Source organism: Chenopodium album, chromosome 8 (assembly GCF_948465745.1).
Source record: "Chenopodium album chromosome 8, dcCheAlbu1.1, whole genome shotgun sequence".
NCBI classification, from domain to species: Eukaryota; Viridiplantae; Streptophyta; class Magnoliopsida; order Caryophyllales; family Amaranthaceae; genus Chenopodium; species Chenopodium album.
The window spans coordinates 71,108,737-71,130,235 of record NC_137841.1 but is presented as its reverse complement, the minus strand read 5'-3'; the positions used below and the strand labels follow the sequence as shown (position 1 = coordinate 71,130,235).

General features: G+C 32.8%; 2 protein-coding genes and 1 long non-coding RNA gene across 3 annotated transcripts; 1 reads left to right on the top strand and 2 right to left on the bottom strand.

The window, feature by feature from the left end:
• Positions 1–6,903: 6,903 nt before the first annotated feature.
• LOC145556507 (uncharacterized) lies at positions 6,904–8,591 on the bottom strand. The gene is made up of 3 exons (XM_081618166.1): positions 8,451–8,591; positions 7,775–7,845; positions 6,904–7,629 (listed from the first exon to the last, which is right to left on the bottom strand). Exons 1-3 carry the CDS (start codon positions 8,545–8,547, stop codon positions 7,429–7,431), a joined length of 369 nt encoding a protein of 122 aa, XP_081474292.1. The 5' UTR covers positions 8,548–8,591; the 3' UTR covers positions 6,904–7,428.
• A 5,965-nt stretch (positions 8,592–14,556) lies between these two features.
• Positions 14,557–17,846, bottom strand: LOC145642218 (uncharacterized). Its single transcript, XR_014115659.1, has 4 exons — positions 17,719–17,846; positions 17,566–17,621; positions 17,425–17,465; positions 14,557–15,568 (listed from the first exon to the last, which is right to left on the bottom strand). It is a non-coding gene; the product is annotated as an uncharacterized LOC145642218 (long non-coding RNA).
• Positions 17,603–20,483, top strand: LOC145642217 (GDSL esterase/lipase 7-like). Its single transcript, XM_081693325.1, has 5 exons — positions 17,603–17,928; positions 18,014–18,141; positions 18,526–18,774; positions 19,774–20,023; positions 20,123–20,483. Exons 1-5 carry the CDS (start codon positions 17,667–17,669, stop codon positions 20,341–20,343), a joined length of 1,110 nt encoding a protein of 369 aa, XP_081549451.1. The 5' UTR covers positions 17,603–17,666; the 3' UTR covers positions 20,344–20,483.
• The last annotated feature ends 1,016 nt before the right edge of the window (positions 20,484–21,499 follow it).

Below are 21,499 nucleotides of genomic sequence, written 5' to 3'. Positions count from 1 at the left end.
ACTAATTATTTAAAAAATAAAGCTGAAAAATCTAAATACTAATTAGCTTAACCATTGTGGCATAAATTAGCTAGAAGGAAGAATAGCTTTGCAATCCTAGGTGGCATGGCAAGCTTGTCGTTAGAGTTGCTCTTAGATCGCAGGATATCCCGTATATATTTATGTTGAATGGAATAATTCTAATTTTAAAAAAATATATCACCGGTCGGAAGAGTATGATTACCAAGGATCCGTATCCCTATCTTTAAAATCAAGATTATTGAGTCGTATAATATAATACGGAGTATCATATAAGATAATAACGGATTAATATGCTTGGATAAGCATTTAAAATCTTACCTAAAGTGGTATTAATTTGAGAAAGTATGACAAAATCACGCATCGATCGGTGTAATTAATATTAGTTTTAATTTTATCTTTCTACTTTTAACTAGCTTATCCAACGCCCTCAAGGCGTTCGTTAGCATTTTCTTTTTAAAAATATTATTAATTTTTATATATATAGATGTCAAAATCATGCTATCAATGTAATTAATGTTTATTTTAATTTAATATTTTCAATTAGAAGCATCTTATTTGATCTAATATTGGAAGACTTTTGTTAGCATTTATCTTTTCTAAAAAACCTAATTTGCAACGTGGAATTTAGAAGATAATGGGACATGTGCCAGTGTGCCACCCATATACCTCTTACAAGATCTTCTTAGTCACGAGTCACGACAAGTCTGTTTGTAGTTGCGATTGTTTATGATTTTAACATGTAATTCATATTTCATCCGTTTCCTTTTTATTGACACGTTTTTTTAAGTTATGTTTGCCAATGCACAAATTAAATCATTAATATTTTTAATTATCGATAAGTAAAAATTATATAAAAAAAATGATATTTTGAAAATATAAACAAGATCTCACTTGACTATATTTTTCCTTACATATGTTAAAACTATCAATCCGCTATTAAAATGCTCAAGTAAGAGAGAAGAGAGCAAAGAAGAAAAGAGGATTTTATTATTATGAGAAAAAAAGTTATTACAACAACATGTAAATCACAAAACATGGTCAAAGGGAGGTATGTAAATAGTGTTAAAATCAAAACATATCAACTAATAAAAAACGGAGGTAGTATAACATATGTCTCTCTTATTATTCAATAATGGAAATTTGAAAGAGATAACGTGCAACATGCAACATTGATCGTTTTTCAATTTCAGCATTAGGAGAAGTTATCACACCGTACCATAGGTACAACTATATGTACATGTGTTGGCTACTGCCTAAGTGCCTAGTGAGCTAGTCTTCATTCCATACAAATTAAAAACAAACTACAAACCCTAGCAAGTTGATCAACAGATCCAAATATATACAGTTTTTTTAACATTATAATACGTCTTAGAAGGATACAAGATGATGAAGTGCAACAAGCTAGATTATTGTTAATGGTTAATTTGATACCTCAATTACACTTGGATCTCGTTCCGTTTAATCGTTTATCATATCAATAATTGACTTAATTATTGTTGCCTTGTTTGTGGAAGATTTTGGATAAAATGTTGATTATTTAACTGATTATAAATTTCATGTTTTTTTTTGGTTCCATAAAATGTATGTTCATCTATCAACATATACACAAAGTATTTGTATTTGTATTTGTTTGATTGTCTTTATTTGTGTTTAACTTAATTATTACGATTCCTTAAAGTTCTTTTTTTGTCAATTTTATTCTCAAGAAATTCTAGATGATGTATTGACTCAAATTATAAGTAATGCCAATTCACTTACTTGGAACAAGTCAGGAAAAAAAAATGAATGCATAAATGGGACATACAAAGAATTTATATTATTTTTAGAATCATTACATGCACTTTGGTGTACCTAACTAGTACAAGTATATTAGATGCATGTAAGGATTCTATAACTTGCACGTTTCAAAATCTACAAAAATACGGAGTAAATGAGAAAATAATAATAATAATAATAATAATAATAATAATAATAAAACTATATTGAACAAAAAAGTCGCCAGAAAAAACCTAGCGCTCTCTCTTTCCCCCAAAAAACCCAACCGTCTCTCTCAAAATCGCTCCGGCCATGAGGCTCGCCGGCGGGTGTGCGGCTCACCGCCCATGCCACAACGTCTGCGAGCCTCCGATCTACCTCTTTAGGGTGTTTCTTTCTTTTTTCGCTTTGGCTTTTTGTCCGGTCGACCTAGCAATTTGCGCCGCTCCCCCTTTTCGGCCGCCGCTATTCCTCACCGGCCTTGTTGCCGGCTTGCCGCCGCTCTTATTTTCCGCTTTCCCGCCGTGTCTCTGCTCCACTGCCTTGGTCGTCGTTGCGACGTTTTGTAGGAGAACGGGGAGGGAGAGTTATCTCCCGCTGAGTCCCTCGCATAGGGCCGTTCTCAGTCTGGTGTTTCCAGCCGTCGTTTGCCGCGGTTCAGGGGTGTATGGGGTTTGGGATTCTCGGGCGGGTCCTTGCGGGTCGGGCTTTCCTGTACGGTGGTATGTGGGTTGGGTTGGTGAACCTCGGTGCTTGGATGGTGGTACTCGGATTGGATGCGGGGTCGTTTGCTAGGGTTTCGTTTGTAGTTCTCGTTTTTAATTTTCTTTCTGTTTTTTATTTTAGTCGTTGTGTGTGTTGTTCTTTCGGATTTGTTATTTTTTTTCTTCTTGTGTGGTGTGTTTGTGTGCTATGGGGTGTGCAGATCGGTGTGCCGATCTTCTGGTGCAGGATTTGAACCGGGTTTTTTGGCTATGGGGCTTTGGTTTGATCTTCTTTTGGTTTGGGCTGAAGGGTTATGCTTCCAAGCTGGAGTCCGTGTTTGAATCGGAGATTGTATTGTCAATGGTGAAGTGTACGACACCAAGTTTGATTTCAGGTCGAGGAGTACAGGATTCTGAGTCAATGAAAGTTCACGTCAGAAACTACAGCTTATTGCCAGACCCCCTTGCAAGAGGCTGCATAGGACAACGTTATATGAGTCAAGGGTATTTCAGAAAGTCATTTTGCGCGTGCAATTGTAGTTCATTTTATTCCGAACTTGAAATTGTTTCATTGGTCTTTGTATTGTTTGATTACGATTTCTTATGTAAGTGCCGTATGGCTTATTATTAATGAATTTTAATCTCCCCCCTCAAAAAAATAATAATAATTTTTTATTTTATTTTTTTTTTAAAAAAAAAAAAAAAAAAAAAAAACTCTGAATTTGGTGCACTAGGTGGCTTAGTGCTAGGTGCCTAGGTGTATAATAGAGCTAAGTAAAATCAACTCAACCCCCATGATATTAGAGGTCTAATTAGAGGGACGCACAAATCAATTCAATTGATGACAATATCTCAGTTTTTATGAAAGTGAGGGATGACTGTACTCTAGACCTTGGAAAATGGGTCATTCGGGTCGGGTCTGGGTCAGGTCACTTTTGGGTCGAGTCATTTCGGGTCAGCTAACATTCGGGTCGGGTCGATTGGGGTTTCGGGTCAATTTCGGATCGGCGCGAAGGCTGCTGGTTCGAGGGTAGGGTACATGGTATGTTCGGGTCATATTCGGGTCAGGTCAAAATCTGTTCGGGTCATGTTCGGTTTGTTTCATTTGTAAATCAAGCTCAAATCAATAATTTTATATGCTGTATATATTTTCTTATTGTTATAACAACACTACCAATTCAGTTTATGAGCTTATCTACGATTAAAGATGAAAATTTGAGTAATTTTTGGTACAAGACATTTTAAGTTCAATTATAAGGTAATTTTAGTTCAGGACATTTCGGATATGGGTTTGTCGGGTCAATTTCGGGTATCGGGTCTGTTCGGGTCAAACAATTCTGGTGAATTTCGGGTCGGGTCAGGATCGGGTCAACTACATTTTCGGGTCGGGTATGGATCGAGTCGGGTCCGTTTCGGGTTTTCGGTCATTTTCGGGCCATGGATCGGGTCATTTGGGTTGGGTCATCGGATTTGGGTTAGGATTGCCAAGTCTACTATACTCAGCTTCTCCCCCGATTCTAAAGGGTCTAAGGATTGATTCTCATTCTCCATACTTGTGTACGCAAAAAAAAAAAAAAATTCCTGTTTATATAATACTTATTCTTGTTTTATGATTGTAAATGCATTATATCACTTGCTTATTCCTCTTATTATTGACATTTTAAAAATTTGTCAAGAAAACTCCAACAAAATTCCGTATAACTATTTTTATATGTAAATCATCAAAGATTCTTAAAGTAGTATTCCTTGTACAACATTGTCTTGTAATTTACAAGGTGAAATGGGCTTAACCGCTTAAGTGATTTGCGCCATAAAGTCATAAACCCACCAATGTGTATGTGAGAATTGAAAGGATGAGATATTATAAAAAGTGATCAAAAAGTTGCGGCATTACAATTATTACACACAGCGGCCCAAAAGGCAAAAAGCTAATATCGCCCGGAAAGTAAGGGGGCCTTGTGGGATATATGGAATATTGGATTATGCAAAGAATCAGGGGAGAAAAAGTTGTTACACCAACTACTTCTTCTATCTATAACTTTTTAATTTAATATAATCGTGCGATTTTGTTGAGTATACTCCATTTCATATACTTAAATTTTTTTTTTTTTAAAATTGAGATTTATACAAGTATGTTTTAATTAGATCTGGCAAAACTCGATACGATACGATAACATGACATGAACCGAATACAAAAATATTGGGTTTGTGTCAAGTGTTTTCGACACGTTTAATTAAATGGATCAACACGACATGACATATTTATTCAAAAGGTCAGGTTAGCGTTGAGATTCCTAAAATGAAATTAATATGACACAACCTGTCCAAGAAAAAAAAACCCTAATAAATTATGAAAATTTTGATAAATTTAGCTAATACGGAGTATTATTTCATATAACACGACACGAACCAGACACAAAAAGCGGGTTAGTGTCAAAGATTTTCGACACGTTTAATTAAACGGGTCAAACACAATACGACATGTTTATTAAATGAGTGAGGTTAGTGTTGAGGGCTTGAGGCTTTCCAATCCATTTAATTTTAAAGACAAACACAATTGCCAGGTGGAACAAAAAAATAGGAACACAAGAATTAATAATCATTTCCAAATTTAATTAGTTTATTTTATTGACTTTTGCATTTATAATATAATAACACAAACAACTTTTTGATTAAATATATTTAACATTTAACAACTCAAAATATGCGTTTGCAGGTTTAATGCAAGATTTCACTATCACTAATTAGAAAATATGACCAGTTATATTCAACATAATAATTAGTTATATACCTACCTTTTTATATAATCCAACATATAATGGAATTATTAGGGGCTACATGTTTCCATGTTTCCCACTAATACATATATAAATTTAAAAAGTAAAAAATCCAAACTTTATACCATAGTATATATACAAAATTACAAAGACAACAAATTAAAAGCCCAACAATTAAGCATAGATCACCTTAGCTTATATAATCAAATTGTGCTTAATTTAAGCATTAAGCTAGATATAATGAGCTACAACAATAAGGTGGTGTACATGATATTTTTGGTTGTTGTTGTGATCATTAGTTGTAGTTTAACAATTGCCAAAGCTGATCCAACACTAGTTCTAACTAAAGTTGAGTGCCAAAAGCTCTTCGAGAGGGTGAGCAAGGATCGGGACGCAGCCGGGGCTGTATACAGCTCTAGCCCTACTCAAAGCTCGTACAATGCGTTGATGCTTGCCAACTCTAATTATCAGGCAGCCTTTAGTAAGTGTTCCTCAATCGAAAGCTCGGAAGCTCGAGTGGGATCGATATAGGCAGAGGCGGAGGCAGAGGCAGAGGCACAGGGGAAAGTTGCGTTTTTGAGGAACAGGAAAGGTCTTTAGTTTACTTCATCTTAATTCTGTAATTTTCCTCGAAAAATTTTGTAGTATATACATACGTAATATGTTATTTACGTAATGTTCTTAGTGAATTGAATTTTTTGATACAAGTTATTTTCACCCAATATTACTATATTAGTAGTAAAGCACAAGTTATTGTTAAGATTAATCTTTATAGTTTTCAATTTAATCTGTTAGTGACGCAAAATGCCAATATATATACAATAATAATCTAATATATATATAAGGGAGTTTTTTACCGAGTTTTTAGAGAACCACGTAGGATTTAATTTTTTCAGCGTGCGGCTAATAAATTTTAGTGGTAGCCAATTAAATACGAGGTTATTAATTTCTGTAAGAATTAAATAATTTAAATGACATGTAAGCAAAATTGACGAATGAGATTTCCCACTTTAAATTAATTTGATATTAGGAATTTTATCTATATATAACAAATTTTAGCACATAAATATATATATATAAAAAAATTATTTAAAAAAATTCAAACAAACCGTGCATCGCACGGATTTCATCTAGTATATATATATAAAAAGGTTACTCCGTAACATATAAAGAATGTACATCATAAATCTCAATATATAATATCTATAAACAATTATGAAATGTCAATACTTTTTTTCTCTAAAAATATTGCAACATGAAAATAAGTAAAATTACTAGAATACATAGAATTAGGTTTAAGTGTGTCCTAGGGTCCTTTATGGTCTTGTAAAAAACTAAAAACCCAGCTTACAAATTATAATTAAGTGAATCTGTTAAATAGTAGTTAATTGAGCCCAAAAACATAGGCTTGTCTATAAAAATCAAGATATGGGCTCAAAAGTAGGTTAGTACTAAGAAATTGTGATTATTTGTTTGTCAATGTGAGTAGTAAATTGTTAAATTAAGTTGGTAACTATACATCGCCGAAAAACTTACGCAAATAATATGAAACGGAGGTAGTACATCGAATCTAGAATTGTTGTAAGTGAAATGAGCAAAGGTAGGCCCCTGGTTGACGCAAGGAAACATCTTGATGTTTTCTCTAAGATTAATGATAGGTCACTTTCTACATTTAGTAAACTAGACTTATAGCAAGCCTATATAGAAGTATTACCCTTCAAAATACCTTGCATCATTCAACTCAATTCCTGTAATAATTACGTCCCATAAGCAAACAAGCTGAGGCATTCATTAAGAGGCGAAAGGAGCATATATTTATCCCAGTACCATCTAAGTAACACATATACTCGTATTATTTAATTCCGCTAAACTTGATACATATAGGAAGAAGTTGAGCATATATATTGTACAAAATCCTAGCCAAAAAAAAAAAAAAAAACTGTGCTGCTATATATGTCATGTAAGACCATGACCTATACTATGTTCCTTCTATAGACTAATACATTAATCTAAATTAACTAGAAAATAAGTTGAACAGCAAGCCGCAAAAAAAGGCAAATAATACAGGACTATAATATATACTCAGTGAGGATTACAGGTTCACTAACTACAAAAGGTCAAAATTGTGAACCTTAAACCCTAACTGAGGTTAATTAAGAGCTAATTTTGTTTTAGTGTCTGGGATTATGGTTGTTAATGGGTGGTCTTCTCTTAGGTCTTCCCCTTCCTCGGTAATCTCTATGCATTAGCTTCATAATCTCTTTAGTCGCGTCTAAGAGTCTCTTTGATTCATCATCTTTTTTAGCTTTTGTATCAAAATCTTGAGTAGTTTTTGCCTTGTTGGTGTTGCTTTGTGTTGCCTTCTTCTCCAACTATTAATCATGTTGCAAAGAAGAATTGGAATGCTTAAATTATTAGACCATGTCAAAGATTATTATTATCAATGAATTTGAAAATTACAATTTTATTTACTAAGTACACATATATATGATAATATAATGAATAATGTATAAATACCTTATTGTGAGATTTATCATGAAATTTCAAAGAAGAGTTGATCTTCAAAGCATTTCTCTCTTGATCATTTCCTGCATTCCAAAAAAAAGTTGTAGATAATACTATCAAGCCAAGGAATTAAATTAAATAAACCATGAAAATCATAATTTTCTTAAATTAATTGCTAATTAATTATAAACAATTAAATTGGTTGCTTGCAAATCTAAAATCAATGCCACAAATTATAATAGGCGGAGTATATAGCCAAAAAAGGAACTTCATTCATACATAGGGGTTCATATACATGCATATATAGCCATTTAACTATAATTTCCTAACTCTTGGAAACAACCTTTGACATATAGGTTAGCTAAAATAACCTAGATCCCTAAATAAACTATTTCATTAGTTTAAGGTTTAAATAGGAGATTCAATAGACTATACACAACAAAATTTTGAATCTATTTATACCAAGATAGATCAATCTACTATACATACAACTCAATCATAGGTTAAAAGTAAACTTAGTGATGCTTAGAAGGGTGTGACCGAGGACCGTGATAATCAGTTGCACTAAATGCTTCATTCAACTTCATAGAGCTATAACCACTTGTAGTAGTATGATCATTAACTTTATAATGCATATCAAGATCCCCTTTTACTCCAAAATCATTCGTATCATTAACTTTAGGAGCACCTGAGAACACCGGAGTTTGATTCTTCTTCATTGTCACCATATGATCATTCTCTTGAACTTCATGGTGAGTAATCATCATTTTCCTTCCTCCTACCATAGCGCCTTTTCTTGCCTTTTCGACATGATTATTAGCATCAACAAGTTCCTACACAAAACTTTGTCTATGAGTATATGTAACAATATAATTAATATTGGTGCTAGTAATAATTTAAATAAATACAAAGATTTTTATTAAAGAAATTCAAATTAAAAAGAGGTAAATAGTGATATATCTCTATGAATTCAATTATTTAATTAGATAAGTGATTGGAAAAATAGCATACCTTTCTTGCAAATACATGATTTTGCCTCGATAGGGCATTCGATACCTTAGCTACATGAAAGAAAAGGAAGAACATTGTTAAATCTCATTCTTTTAGGATAATATATGATTACTCCAATAATTGATTAAGAGAAAATAAAATATGTAAAAAATCACCTTGATGAGCATGAGCTAAGGAATTTCTTAGAGCATGCATAAGAAGAAAAACAGCCAAAATTAAGCTAGTCAATCTTAAGGAAACCAATTTTCTCATTTTTCTTTTTACACAATTTTATTTTTCTTTTTTTAGTTTTGATGGTATAGTAGGGAAAAAAAGAAAAAAGAGAAGAAGCATAAAAAAAGCTCAAAGTAAGATTTTATAGAGCTAGCTAGTTTGAAGAGATACTCAAGTCAAAGCTAGGGTTCCTAAGTCCTAAAGATTATTAGAATATAAGTTGTTCGTACAGACAAAGCATTGGGAAACTTAAAAATTAAATCAAGAAAATTGCAGAATTAATTACTTGTTTATATTCTAAAGTTGAATGCGGTCATATGATATATGAAGATTCGCTAGTTAAATTAGCTACAAAGTAAACATTAGAGTAAAAACATAAATACATAAACCAATGTCAGGCCATTTGTATTATGTAATATGTTGTTTTATATGGTTTAATTTGAATATTATTATCATAATTAAATATATGTTTATGGATGGTTTTGACAGATAAGCGTTTGCATGCAACATGGACTGAAAGAGGCTGATTTACTGCTGTACTATAAGATGATATAGATGCACTTCTATGATTATCCAAAACAAAAAAATTAATCACTTGCGTCCATATTCGAGATTGTACTTCATATCGTATATATTGCTAGTTAAAGTACATTATCAACCTGATTATTTTTATTTTTCGACATCGACGACATGGTGTAAGTGATACATATTGTTACATACACTATAGTTGTACTTTGTATCACAAACAATTGTTAAGGAAAAATCTAAGACAATAATGTGGCTTAAACTGTGCATGGTAATCAGTAAATTGGCAAGGCATTTACCACAAGGAAGTTTTAAATTTTGCAAAGGACATGAAAAATCTTATAGCTAGGTTTTTTGTGACTTGTAATTCGAAACTTTTAAATAAAGCAGATGTTCAGTAAATTACTGAACATCCGTTATAAAGTGACAATAAAATGTGCAAAAGTTACACTAAAACGCACAAAAGTTACCCTGACATATATAAAAGTTATTTATGCTTCATTGATAAATTTGACAAAAGTGACACTAAATTTGACAAAAGTGACACTAAATCTGACAAAAGTGTATCCGATGTACACTAAATTACTGAAAACCGGGTGTATACAAAAGTTTTCCTTCGAAATAAGGTTATACATAACGAGGAAAATTCCCTTTGTCTTAAATTATTGACTCAAATAATCTTCTTACGGAGTAGTATAAAAAGTTTATAACGACATATCTTAGTAGATTTCTTAAATTAGTTATCCTATATAATCAATGTATTCTGACGTTTAAAATTCATATAAACTGATCTATTATTTTAAGATACTATAAACACCGACAAAAATATAACTCCAAAACCCTTCGATTAACAACCCTCCCCTCGCTCTTACCCCTCTTATTAAGGAAACGAACATAACAAAATGGAAAAAAATAGGCAATGCAGCTTTCAAGCTGTTACACATACTATATTAGTAATTTTATATGATGATCAACTAACCATATTTAGCAATTCAATGATAAGATATTAATAAGGTCAAAGCCCTTGCTAAAGCTTTTTTAGTCAGAGATTCCACTCAAAGCTGTAATTTTCTGAAATATATATTCTAGTAATTAGATGAAATATATAGTTTACACGTACATTCATTACATACATTTTGGACAAAAAAAAACGTCCATGTATGATAGTCCACAATCTTGATCAATAGTACAAAGTGTTCTTTTGATGTATAGAGAGGTTTAAGGGTACTAGTGATATAGACGGAATTTTATCGCGCTCTATAACTCCGTTATACAATATTTTAATTAGTTAAGCTAATTGACATTCTTACAAGGTCTGTATTTATATTAGGCCAAATATAATTATCATGATTTCTAAAGATTTGAAGACTAATTATTCTTCATTGATCTATTTAAAATACGAGTACATGTCAATGTGGAGACAAATTAGACATTCTTTGGATGCTTTCTTTGGGTTGTACGTACGCGTAGACGCGTAGTAGTATATTTACTTTAAAATATAATTAGAATAAAATTCATGAGAGGGAGAAAGCGAGCTAATATTATTAAAAAAAAAATATGTAACCCTTTTTATTTTATTTTTTATTTTTTTGGCTTACCTGCATGATTTTCGTAGTGATTTATTTCAGCTATTAATCTTATGATACACAGATACCACAAATCATCGAAATTAAAAAAAAAAAAAAAAAACTATCTAATGCACTATTCATTTCATCTTTAAAAAAAAATATTCACTATAAATAAGTCCAGTTCAGTAAAAATAAGAGTATGTTGTGTTCAACTTGTTTTCACTTATTTCAAAAATAAGAGTATGTTGTGTTCAACTTGTTTTCACTTATTTCAAGTGTAATAAGTTGAGATAAGTTTTCAAAACAAAAGTTAGATAAGTTTAGTTTAGTTCAAATAAGTTCAGGAAAAATAAATTCTAGTAAGTAATAAGGGTAATCCAAGTACAAATTACAACTAAAATAAATTTTAATAAAGTCTAATAAGTTCAGATAAGATCGTATATAAGTGAAAATTAGGTGAATAGAACATACTCTAAGTTCAGTTTATCAAAAAAATAGTAACACTAACGAAAAACTATATTAGAGAATCAATAAAAATAATTTCAGTTCAACAAAAATAAAGTGAAGTGGATAGGGTCTTACATTACATGAAGTTCATTTCTATCTTTCAAGGAAGAATGGAATGTAACTATGTACTCGTAGCATCCATGCATTGTAATAAAATTATGTACTTAATATAAACTTTAATACTAGTACTATATGTCAATTCATATAAATTTTTTAAAAATATACTCTTTTGGAAAACACACAAATGAGATTTCTCAAAATTAAGTAACTTTAAAGATCGATTTAAGCAACCTAAAAAAAACAAGAACCCTACATACCAAATACACAATAAATATTAAAATGAATGAATATGAATTCCAAAAGCAATAAAGAACATGTCTAATCTCCACGTCCAAATCTAATGAACATGTATGTTCATAGCCAAAACATATGTTCATTTTTATTCAAAAATTTAAAAAAATAATGGGTCATCATAAAAAAAAAAAAAAAAAAAAAGAATTTAAAAGAGCATATTATTCAAAACGAACATGTATATCAAAAAACAAATGAACTTTATATTATATAATCAGACGCACCATGACTTCATGAATATTGTGCACAGGATGGATGTAATAATTAAATCAAAGCGTTACAATTATTCTAAATCGAATGAAGTATGTAAAGAACTGTACGCGTACCGGGTACCGGTAATAGTGGCAAGGGTGAATTTGGCAAAGAGCAAAAAGCATGAAAGTGAGAGCATAAAGAAGATGGCAAGTGATAAATGCATAGAATTAATAAAAATCAGCGGCAAACCAATCTTTAGTGGTAATAACTAATAAGATAACGAACAACACAATGTTTTAAGCAAGTGTTTAAGAACACGAGGGCTCGATTTCCAACCAAACCGTAGTGGTTCTTCCTTGATAACGGTGTTTTGCGTTGTGTTACTACCAAGTCTGTTTTTGCCACATGTCATGGCTTAAAGTTGCCCTTCAATTTGCATTAAACTATTGTCACACTATATTTTATTACCCATTTTCCTTTCTTTATTTCCTCCAAATTTAGGCTCATTTCCTTTTTTTAATTAATTTATTTGATATTTTTTTGAGATGGGGGATTGGGGTGGATTTGTAGGTAGAGTTGTTTATTTTGGAAGCATATCAGCAATACATTAAGTATTATTACAAATTATAATGAGACAAATAATTAAACTAGAAACAATTGTCGTACTCAATACTTCTTACAAATATTGACACAAAAATATCAATTATTTTTTGCTTTAACTTCAACTTTAAATATCTTATAATTATAGTGAGTATCAACCAGCTTAATTGGCTGAAAAGTAGCAAATTATACATGTTATCTTACTAATAAGGTGTCAAATCTACAACCGGGTGTAATGTTAAAATATCTCATATTATCTTTTTTCGTTAGGGTAAATATCGTACGTGGTGTTGGGAGAGAGCTTCTTTAGAGGAAGCCCACTATTTAGTGGTTGTATTAAGCACACACAAAAGATTTGACTTTCATTCGTTACTTGGCTAGTTAGGTTGATAGTCTTCTGAATTGTGATTACAAACAAATACAGAGAATTAATGTTTGGCCCAAAACTTTGCTCTTTGATAACACTTGAAAGTATATACGTAGTATTAATGTATGTAGTACTAATGTATTATACTTTGTATACAGAGTACCATCAAACATTGACAAAGACATTTATTTATTTATTTATTTTATTTTATTTTTTTGGTGATGGTTAAGTTATGATCAAGGTCTTTCTCGATACTGTTAAAAAATATAATTAAAATATATACATTGACATGAACAAACAATAATACAAGTATATGAGTTGAGCCATTGAACCCAATTGATGAAAGTTTAGCTCCGCCATTGTATAAGTGTAAAACAATACAAGGTTTGAACTTGATCTAGGTTAAAGATTGCTTATGGTTACTTCCCAAGTACCACAACCGTGTTCGTCTTTTCTTCATCTACCTTGAATAAAAAGTCCTCTTTGGTTCATCAGCTTTTGTAGCTCTTGATTCACAAAACATAGCATTGATATATTTGAGAATCGAGGTTAGCTTAAAGTTTGAAAGCCCTCCTTCCACCTCTGTAAGAAGGGTTCGATCTCACCCCTTAGCCCCAAAAAAAACAAAAAAGACTTCTCCTTACCCACACATAGTTTAGTACCAAATCAAAATCCGATAAACGTTCACAGATTTACATTTACGGCTTAATTAACTACGCATTGATATAACAATAACACAAGTAAAGTACGAGTAATAGTTGAATGAGACATCAAATACTAGAATACTGAAAATAATGCAGTACACACGCCATACATGTAGTGATGTACATCCTTAATCAGATAACAAGCAACCTATACTATTTTGCAGTACATAGTATTGTAGATAAATGCTCATTAAGGCGATGACCAAATTGATTCACAATTTCACAGTCCACAGTAAGGTCATGTTGCAGGTGTATACCCCCCATGGTAAATGAACAAATAAGTCCAACACGTAAATTACAGTAATTGTTAGTCACCTAATACGAGAGGGTTTTTTACTTCCCGCGTAAATAGTAATAGAGAGCCACAAACGTAATGATATAGATTTTGATTCTTATGAACTATGAACCCATACACAATTAAGTCTGTCTGGTTTTTTCTAGCTAATGTAGTTAAGCAACATAATAATGTTGTTTCTCTTGGTAAATGGAAAACAACCCAAGACAAGATTCCCACTTAATTAACACAAACCTCAAATTTTTCTGCTTAAACTTTACCGACAAAATTCTACCGACCAAATTGCCATGAAAAGAAAAAATAAAAATAAAAAATTCTAACATACACATAATTAATAAGAGATACAGTGATACTACATTATTCAACTAACTTAATCTTAGTATTTTTATTCATTTTTATTTATTATTGCAGTTACGTACTACTGTCAGATTTTGAAAATGCTGATGGATTTAGGTATTTGGTATCCGTAACAGATAGGTATGAGTAGATTAAATGAAGAAATGCTACTATAGTGCATGAATAATTTCACTAGGTAGCAAATTATTTGCAACTTTTATATGGTTTATACAAAAATCATATAAATTTTAAGGATGAACCATAAACATAAAGGATTTTAATAGCGAATAAATTAATAATAACATTAAATTCCAATTGTTAAAGTTAATATGATTAGAGGGGGCTAATAAGACTTTGAAACAGAACATGTTACGTGGCTCGCCTCTCTTAAGGTTGGTCTTAGTGTCTTACCCATCATCAAACTAGCAAATATTCTTCAGAGCACCACGCAATTGTTGCATAGTGCTTTACTATGAATAAAACGTTAACACAAGTTTTATCTATATAATCCTGAAGTAGTCCTAACCTAACACTATGAAGATTCAAACTCGATATTTAAGACTCGAAAATCTGGACTAGTGAGCACATTACTGCCTGGCCTTCCCTCTTCCATAGACTATAGAAGTTAGCATTTCGACATGCTGTGTATTAATGATTAACTGTGCCTTAGCAATGTAGGGACTTAGAGCATGGACAGCCTTCCAGCCCCATATAGACAATTAAAAAAGAATCCATTATACTCGTAGTACTCTTCGGGGTTGATTATTTTGAGACTTACATCTCTTATACATGCAATAAAAAGTTGCTAAATCGTATCAAGCAAGAACAAAACTACGCAACCACACACACACACACACCAAGCACATATCTCAACAAGTTACTTGATGGATTTTAAACATCTAAACTTCAATGTTTGTGATGCTCCTAATTATATCGAATAATTTGGATGATCAAGAAAAATAAAACTAGTACTTAAAATAATCTTACCATTGCCAAATCTCATGAAGCATCCGTGACAGAGAGCGGGCCCGCCTCCATGAATGCCCGAAAAGAAACGGCAGGGAGTAATAAATGAAACTCTCACCTTCCTTGCTGCACAATAGAAGGTTTCATGTTATGTGGTTTACATTTCACCTGCAAATAAAACCCTGTTTTAGTAAATATAAACATAACCATATAATGAATTTAATCAAAGATAATATAGTGACCAAATTGGTTAAGTACATTTTTTCCTTTATGAAGGTCAAACTTAACCTTTTTTTACTGGTCCCTTACACAAAGTAAAAAAATAAGAATATTAAACATGCATTTAGCTGGTAGGTTTTACTCTTCAGATGTCAGAATTTGGTAATTTTTTCAGAATAAATTGAATTGAGGTGGTTGCGTAGTTTTGAAATTAATCTATAAGAAGCATGGGCCTCAAGTTCTTGTAAGATGGTGGATAATAAGTAACCAGGGCAATTTGCAGAACTGGTAGTTGATACATTCAGGGGATTAACTGAAATTTAAAGGTGGAAACTTTTTTGGATCTTGGTTTGCATATGCCATTTATGGAGAACCTTAAACAGTATGTGGAAAACAGATTTATTAAAGTCGGGTTTTGTTAAGGTCATGTTCAAGTGCTCAGTGACTTGGTTCGGATTTGTTTGGTCAGGTCATATATAGGTCTACTGTTAGAATTATTATGATGAATTTAGTCAAGGTGAGTCCAGACCTCACAGTAATTATCAGGTCAAGTAGGTCAAAATTCAGTTTGGATCTAACACAAGTCTAACTGCAATAACTATAATTAGAGAAGAATTAGTAATCAAGCAAGTACGAACATAAGTATCTAGTTTCAACTCAGACAAACTAAACATTGTTGTGGGTCTTTAACAAAGAGCCTTTGTAGTTTGTACGAATCTTAATTGATCTTTAACATCACCAGACCGAGCTTATGGCCAGATAATTACTCATTCACAGCAAGGCTGCTCCTTGCATGGTTATGCATTATTTGAGTTAATCCTTTTTTTTTTTTTTTATTGTTGATCGTGGAGCACATAAGATTTGGGGTCTGTTTACTTCAGCTTAATTTCAGTTCAGTTCAGCTCAGTAAATGTGAACATGCCCTTAAGAAAGGACACGAAGGAGTATATCGGACTATGAAAAAACCCTAATTCAAAGGCTGGACACAGGTATAGTAAAAACTCCCAACTAACCAAGGGGTTGAGAAAGGTGAAAATCCAACTACCAACTTCCAAGCTGAGAAGTGATAGTACAGCCATTTAAGATTTCCCTTGATATCCATTCAATTATTCAAGTTAATTAAGATAACAAATATACTACGAGTACATATCTTCAATTCTTCATATTAATTTAAGATCATCATGAATTCATGATTGTACAAGATTGAAGTAGGAAGTAGGACTTTTGACTTGTGAGCCAATAGCACAACACACTTTAATATCACTAAGGCATAGGTGATGGGAGATTTTCCTTTTATTTTAACTTTAATCTTGGTGAAAATCGGACCCAAATTTTCCCCAAAAGGTTGGAATGAAACACAAATCAAAGGGCAACCAAATTACTTATGCTAGTCCTTTCCTGCATCCCTGCGAGCTCTGTTTCCGATACCCAAAACTAACAGAATTACAGGGGAATTAGAAAAAGAAAAAAGCACGGAAATGTAAGAGCTAAAACAATTAACAAAATATAAACCCAGACAACGAACTAAAAGCCACGTTATTCAGTATTTAGTAGCTCTGCATAAACTGCAGACGGAAACAGGGACGGCTCCAGAATCACAACTGGAAACAGAGAAATGAAGCGCATTTACTCTGGTTTTATCCATCCCTGTAACTGTAACCTCTGCCGATACCATGACCCCATAATACGAGTAAATTACTGCTACTCGCCTACTCGTATGTTTATCATATTGAATGCAGTTCAACTACAAAAAATTTGAAAATGCAACAAGTAAAAAATGTGGACCAAAACTCATAATCATTTACCTTGACTGCAGTCAGAATCCAAAGTTGCAAACACGGGGCGACTGTAAAAAAACGGAAAAAAACACATCAAAAATAGAAGTAAATCAATAAGAACTAAGCTATGACTTTACTGTTTTATCCTTCAAGGGTAATAACACTGACCCTTTCGCTGCAGTTATAAACAGCCAAGCAATCGAGCGAAGTCTGCACTCTGCAAACTGAAACAAACCCATTCATATAGAGTAAGAGAGAAACGCAGAGAAATGGAGAAGACAAGAGTAATTTTCGCTGTCACATTACTCTGCTTATTATTACCTGAGCTAAATGTGGTAACCAATGCTCAAGATGGTGCAGCAACTGAACCAATCACCCCTGCTTTGTTCATCTTTGGTGACTCTTTGATAGATAATGGAAACAACAACTACTTGTTCACGGCAGCAAAGGCCAATTACTTCCCTTATGGGATAGACACTGGAGGTCCGTCAGGCCGGTTCAGCAACGGCTTAACTGTCGTAGATTATGGAGGTAACTTGGAATTTACACACCCATCTTTCTTAATCTTTTTCGCTCCTTAATGCTGACTTGTTTGTTTTTTAAATGCTCATAACAGCGCGGTATCTGGGATTGCCATATATACCACCATACTTCTCGATTACAACATTTGGCAAGAATATCCTTAGAGGAATCAACTACGCATCAGCAGCAGCAGGGATACTTGATGAGACTGGAAGACATTATGTAAGCTTAGTTATGCTTGAATAGAAAATATAAAATCTTTCTAATAATAAACATGCTCTTTATTAAGCAACCATTTTACCATGTATAACATGATTCTAGAGCTTATCAACAAAATGTTTATTTTTTTACGTGTATGTATTCATGAGCACTCGGGTTCATGAAAGTATTATATGTGCAAGAAACAAAAACATTACATTTTAGAAGAGAAACTTTACTAAAAAAACATAAGAGGAAGTAATCAAGTTGATAATGACATATAGCTCCACCTAAGACGCCATGAATATGTTGATATCAAATTTAATCGAGTTGAAGATAAATTGACTATAGTATATGAAAGTGACAGTGAGCAGCATTTAACACTTGTACACTAAAAATACTTTTCAGGGGCAGCGGACATCCTTGAATGGGCAGATATCCCAATTTCAGGAGACACTTTCACTGAAATTGCCAATGCTTTTCCGAAACCAGGAGGAGCTAAGCCAATATCTCGCAAAGTCGGTCTTTCTAATCGACATTGGAGGCAATGACTACCTCAACAACTATCTGCAACCTCAGAGATATGACAGCAGTCGTATCTACGACGGGGAATCCTTCGCTGATCTCCTCATGAGTACACTTACTTCCCAGATAACAGTAAGACTCCTTCGTATACTTTTTAAATACATATTAAGAAGACAAAAAATAAAGTGTGGTCTAATCTTCAAATTTATCTGATTGTTCTTAATATTCCCTCCATCCCTATTTAGTTGACATGTTTTCAGTTTTCACCTTCAATATATGTAATTAACATCTAACTTACTAACATTTGCTTTAGTATATTAGCAAAACAAATGGTCCAAGTTGTGTTTAAAGTTAAAGCGTATTAACTGAACAGGGATAAAGGGAATAATTCACAATTAATGATGCTCAAAGCTTTTTCAATAAAATACCATTCACCACAAGATATAGCTGAAAGTATTCTATAGTAATTCCATCCATAATTTTATCACACCAATAACTCTGCTATGTATGTGGTGGTTATTCTTCCAAAGAGAAACTCTCACCTAAGATAATATAAAGGAGCTCATATGTATGCCAACTTACCTTCAACTGAAAAGAGGTTCTTTTACCTTTATTACACAACTGTAAAGAGGCTGTTTCCGTTAAACTGTTGATCCAAAACAAAACTGAGTGACCTAATTCACAATAAAGTAGGACAGTTTAGTTTATAGTCCATAGTAATTGAAAGTTTAATGTAAAATTACGGTTTTATGTAGTGTCTTTGTTAATAAACACATTAAGTCCTTTATGTTAGTATGTTAACAAAAATATCAATCCAATCTCAAAGACAGCAATTGTTCTGAGGCATATAGATATTAGATAGCACAATTCACTTATGTAATGACAAGTCAATATTGACTTCAGTAATTAATAGCAAGTACAACATACAGATATGCTAAAACTAAGCAAACCACCTATAATTTCCTACTTAACCAGTTACCCTGTTTAAAATCCATGCATTCAACCACAACTACAGCCTAACCTCACTTCAGCAACTCCGCGCTATATTACTATACCATAATCATTACAGCAGCTTAAATACACTATCATAGATTCATAGCTCATCATATTTTTGTTTCCTTCTGATTACAGAGACTATATAACCTAGGTGCAAGAAAAATGGCGCTGGTTGGATCGGGTCCCCTCGGATGTATACCTTCTTTCTTATCTAAGTCAAAAGACAACGGCTGTGTAGAAAGCGTCAATAATTTGATGGTTACATTCAATAGCCGTCTAATTCAAATGACAAATACACTTAACCAAAGCCTTCCAGGTTCTTACTTTGTCTATCAGAATATTTACGATCTCTTCAACGACATGACCCACAATCCTTCTAAATATGGTGAGAAGCAACATCAACTACACTTTGATATTACTTAAGGTGCATATTTTTTAAGAGTAACACTTACTAACTAGTTAATGTCCCTGCTTTCTGTTACAGGGTTTTCTGAAGCAACCAAAGCCTGCTGCGGGAATGGAAAAGCGGGAGGGGAAGTCACCTGTCTTCCTTTGCAGCAACCATGTCCAGACAGAAATAAGTATGTCTTCTGGGATTCCTTCCACCCAACCCAAGCTGTAAATGCAATCATAGCACGCAGAGGCTACAGCCAGTATGCCACTGACTGCATTCCAATCAGCATCTATCAGTTAGCACAACTATAAGTTCATGAAGCTCAATGTAGTCACTCACTCCTATAAACCCTCTCTATCATAGCATTATGTTAGCTTATTATTTAAGCAAGAAATTTGCATTGCATTGTTCTCTTATGTAATAAAACATTGAAAGTAGAAATGACACCAAATCAATTATTACTTGTTTTGTCATTAGACCTGGAAAAACTTATTTGACCCGAAACACAAAGTAAGTTGGTAATTAGATAAAACAATTTGGACCCCAACTGAAACTGACCTAACCTAAACTAAACCAACCATAACATTTATAAATCACAATGATTTTCATATGATTATCCTATTGACGAAAGACCCTCAATGTGAAGCAACCAAAATTTTACGAGAACTAAACCAAAATTTAATCGAATGACACATCACCTGAATATTATCTAACTGAATTAGCCCAATATGGAAAATCCAGCTGTCACCTGTATAACTGTATTCGTTATCGTTATATTATCATTTTACCAGCAGATGAGGCTAATCTGGAAAGAATTAAAGAAGTTACCCCAAAATAAAGAAAACAACTCATATTCTCATAAGATGCCCTTGTTGAATAACTTGAAAGGTATTTACATTTCCTATGCCATAGACCCATAGAGATAGAAGGATACAACAATAAGACCCAAGAAACCCAGCATAAGTATGGTAAGTAAAAAAACACATAACCTCACACATGACAAGCAACAAGTTAACTAGAAGAACAAGCAAAAAGAATAATAGAAATCAGACGAATAAAATCTAACAGTGAAGTTTCAAGGAGAAGTGAGCATGAGGGAATACATTTTATTTGAAAAAAAAAAAAAGGAACTGCAAAAGGCAGGCACAGATAGAAATAATCAAAATAAAACACCCGGTTTGAATCTTGCCTTGGGAGGTGAAGATGTACACAATGGCACAGCCTCATCACCTAAGTCTTGTTAGGCTGAATTCTTCGGTACGTCCGAAACTCAGCAGGAAAATTTTCAGAACATATTTCAATTCCCTCCACATGTGTATCGCCAAGATATCCTACGCAACAAAGGAACAACTCTTCCGTTTTCATGGCCACCTCAAGTCATACATTTGCAGACCTCAGATTAATCAGGCAAACAGTTCCACAGTCCTGATTCTGAAGAAGCTTTATATGTACATATATACTTTCATA

What these genes read in the sequence shown, in the direction of transcription:
- LOC145642217 (XM_081693325.1), top strand. Translation starts at nt 17,667, where the DNA reads ATGGAGAAGACAAGAGTAATTTTCGCTGTCACATTACTCTGCTTATTA. An exon ending in AACTGTCGTAGATTATGGAG is followed by an intron (nt 17,929 to 18,013) that starts GTAACTTGGAAT and finishes TGCTCATAACAG; the next exon opens with CGCGGTATCTGGGATTGCCA. An exon ending in CCACAATCCTTCTAAATATG is followed by an intron (nt 20,024 to 20,122) that starts GTGAGAAGCAAC and finishes TTTCTGTTACAG; the next exon opens with GGTTTTCTGAAGCAACCAAA.
- LOC145556507 (XM_081618166.1), bottom strand. Translation starts at nt 8,547, where the DNA reads ATGGTAGGAGGAAGGAAAATGATGATTACTCACCATGAAGTTCAAGAG. An exon ending in TCAAACTCCGGTGTTCTCAG is followed by an intron (nt 7,846 to 8,450) that starts GTGCTCCTAAAG and finishes TTTGGAATGCAG; the next exon opens with GAAATGATCAAGAGAGAAAT. An exon ending in ATGATAAATCTCACAATAAG is followed by an intron (nt 7,630 to 7,774) that starts GTATTTATACAT and finishes CATGATTAATAG; the next exon opens with TTGGAGAAGAAGGCAACACA.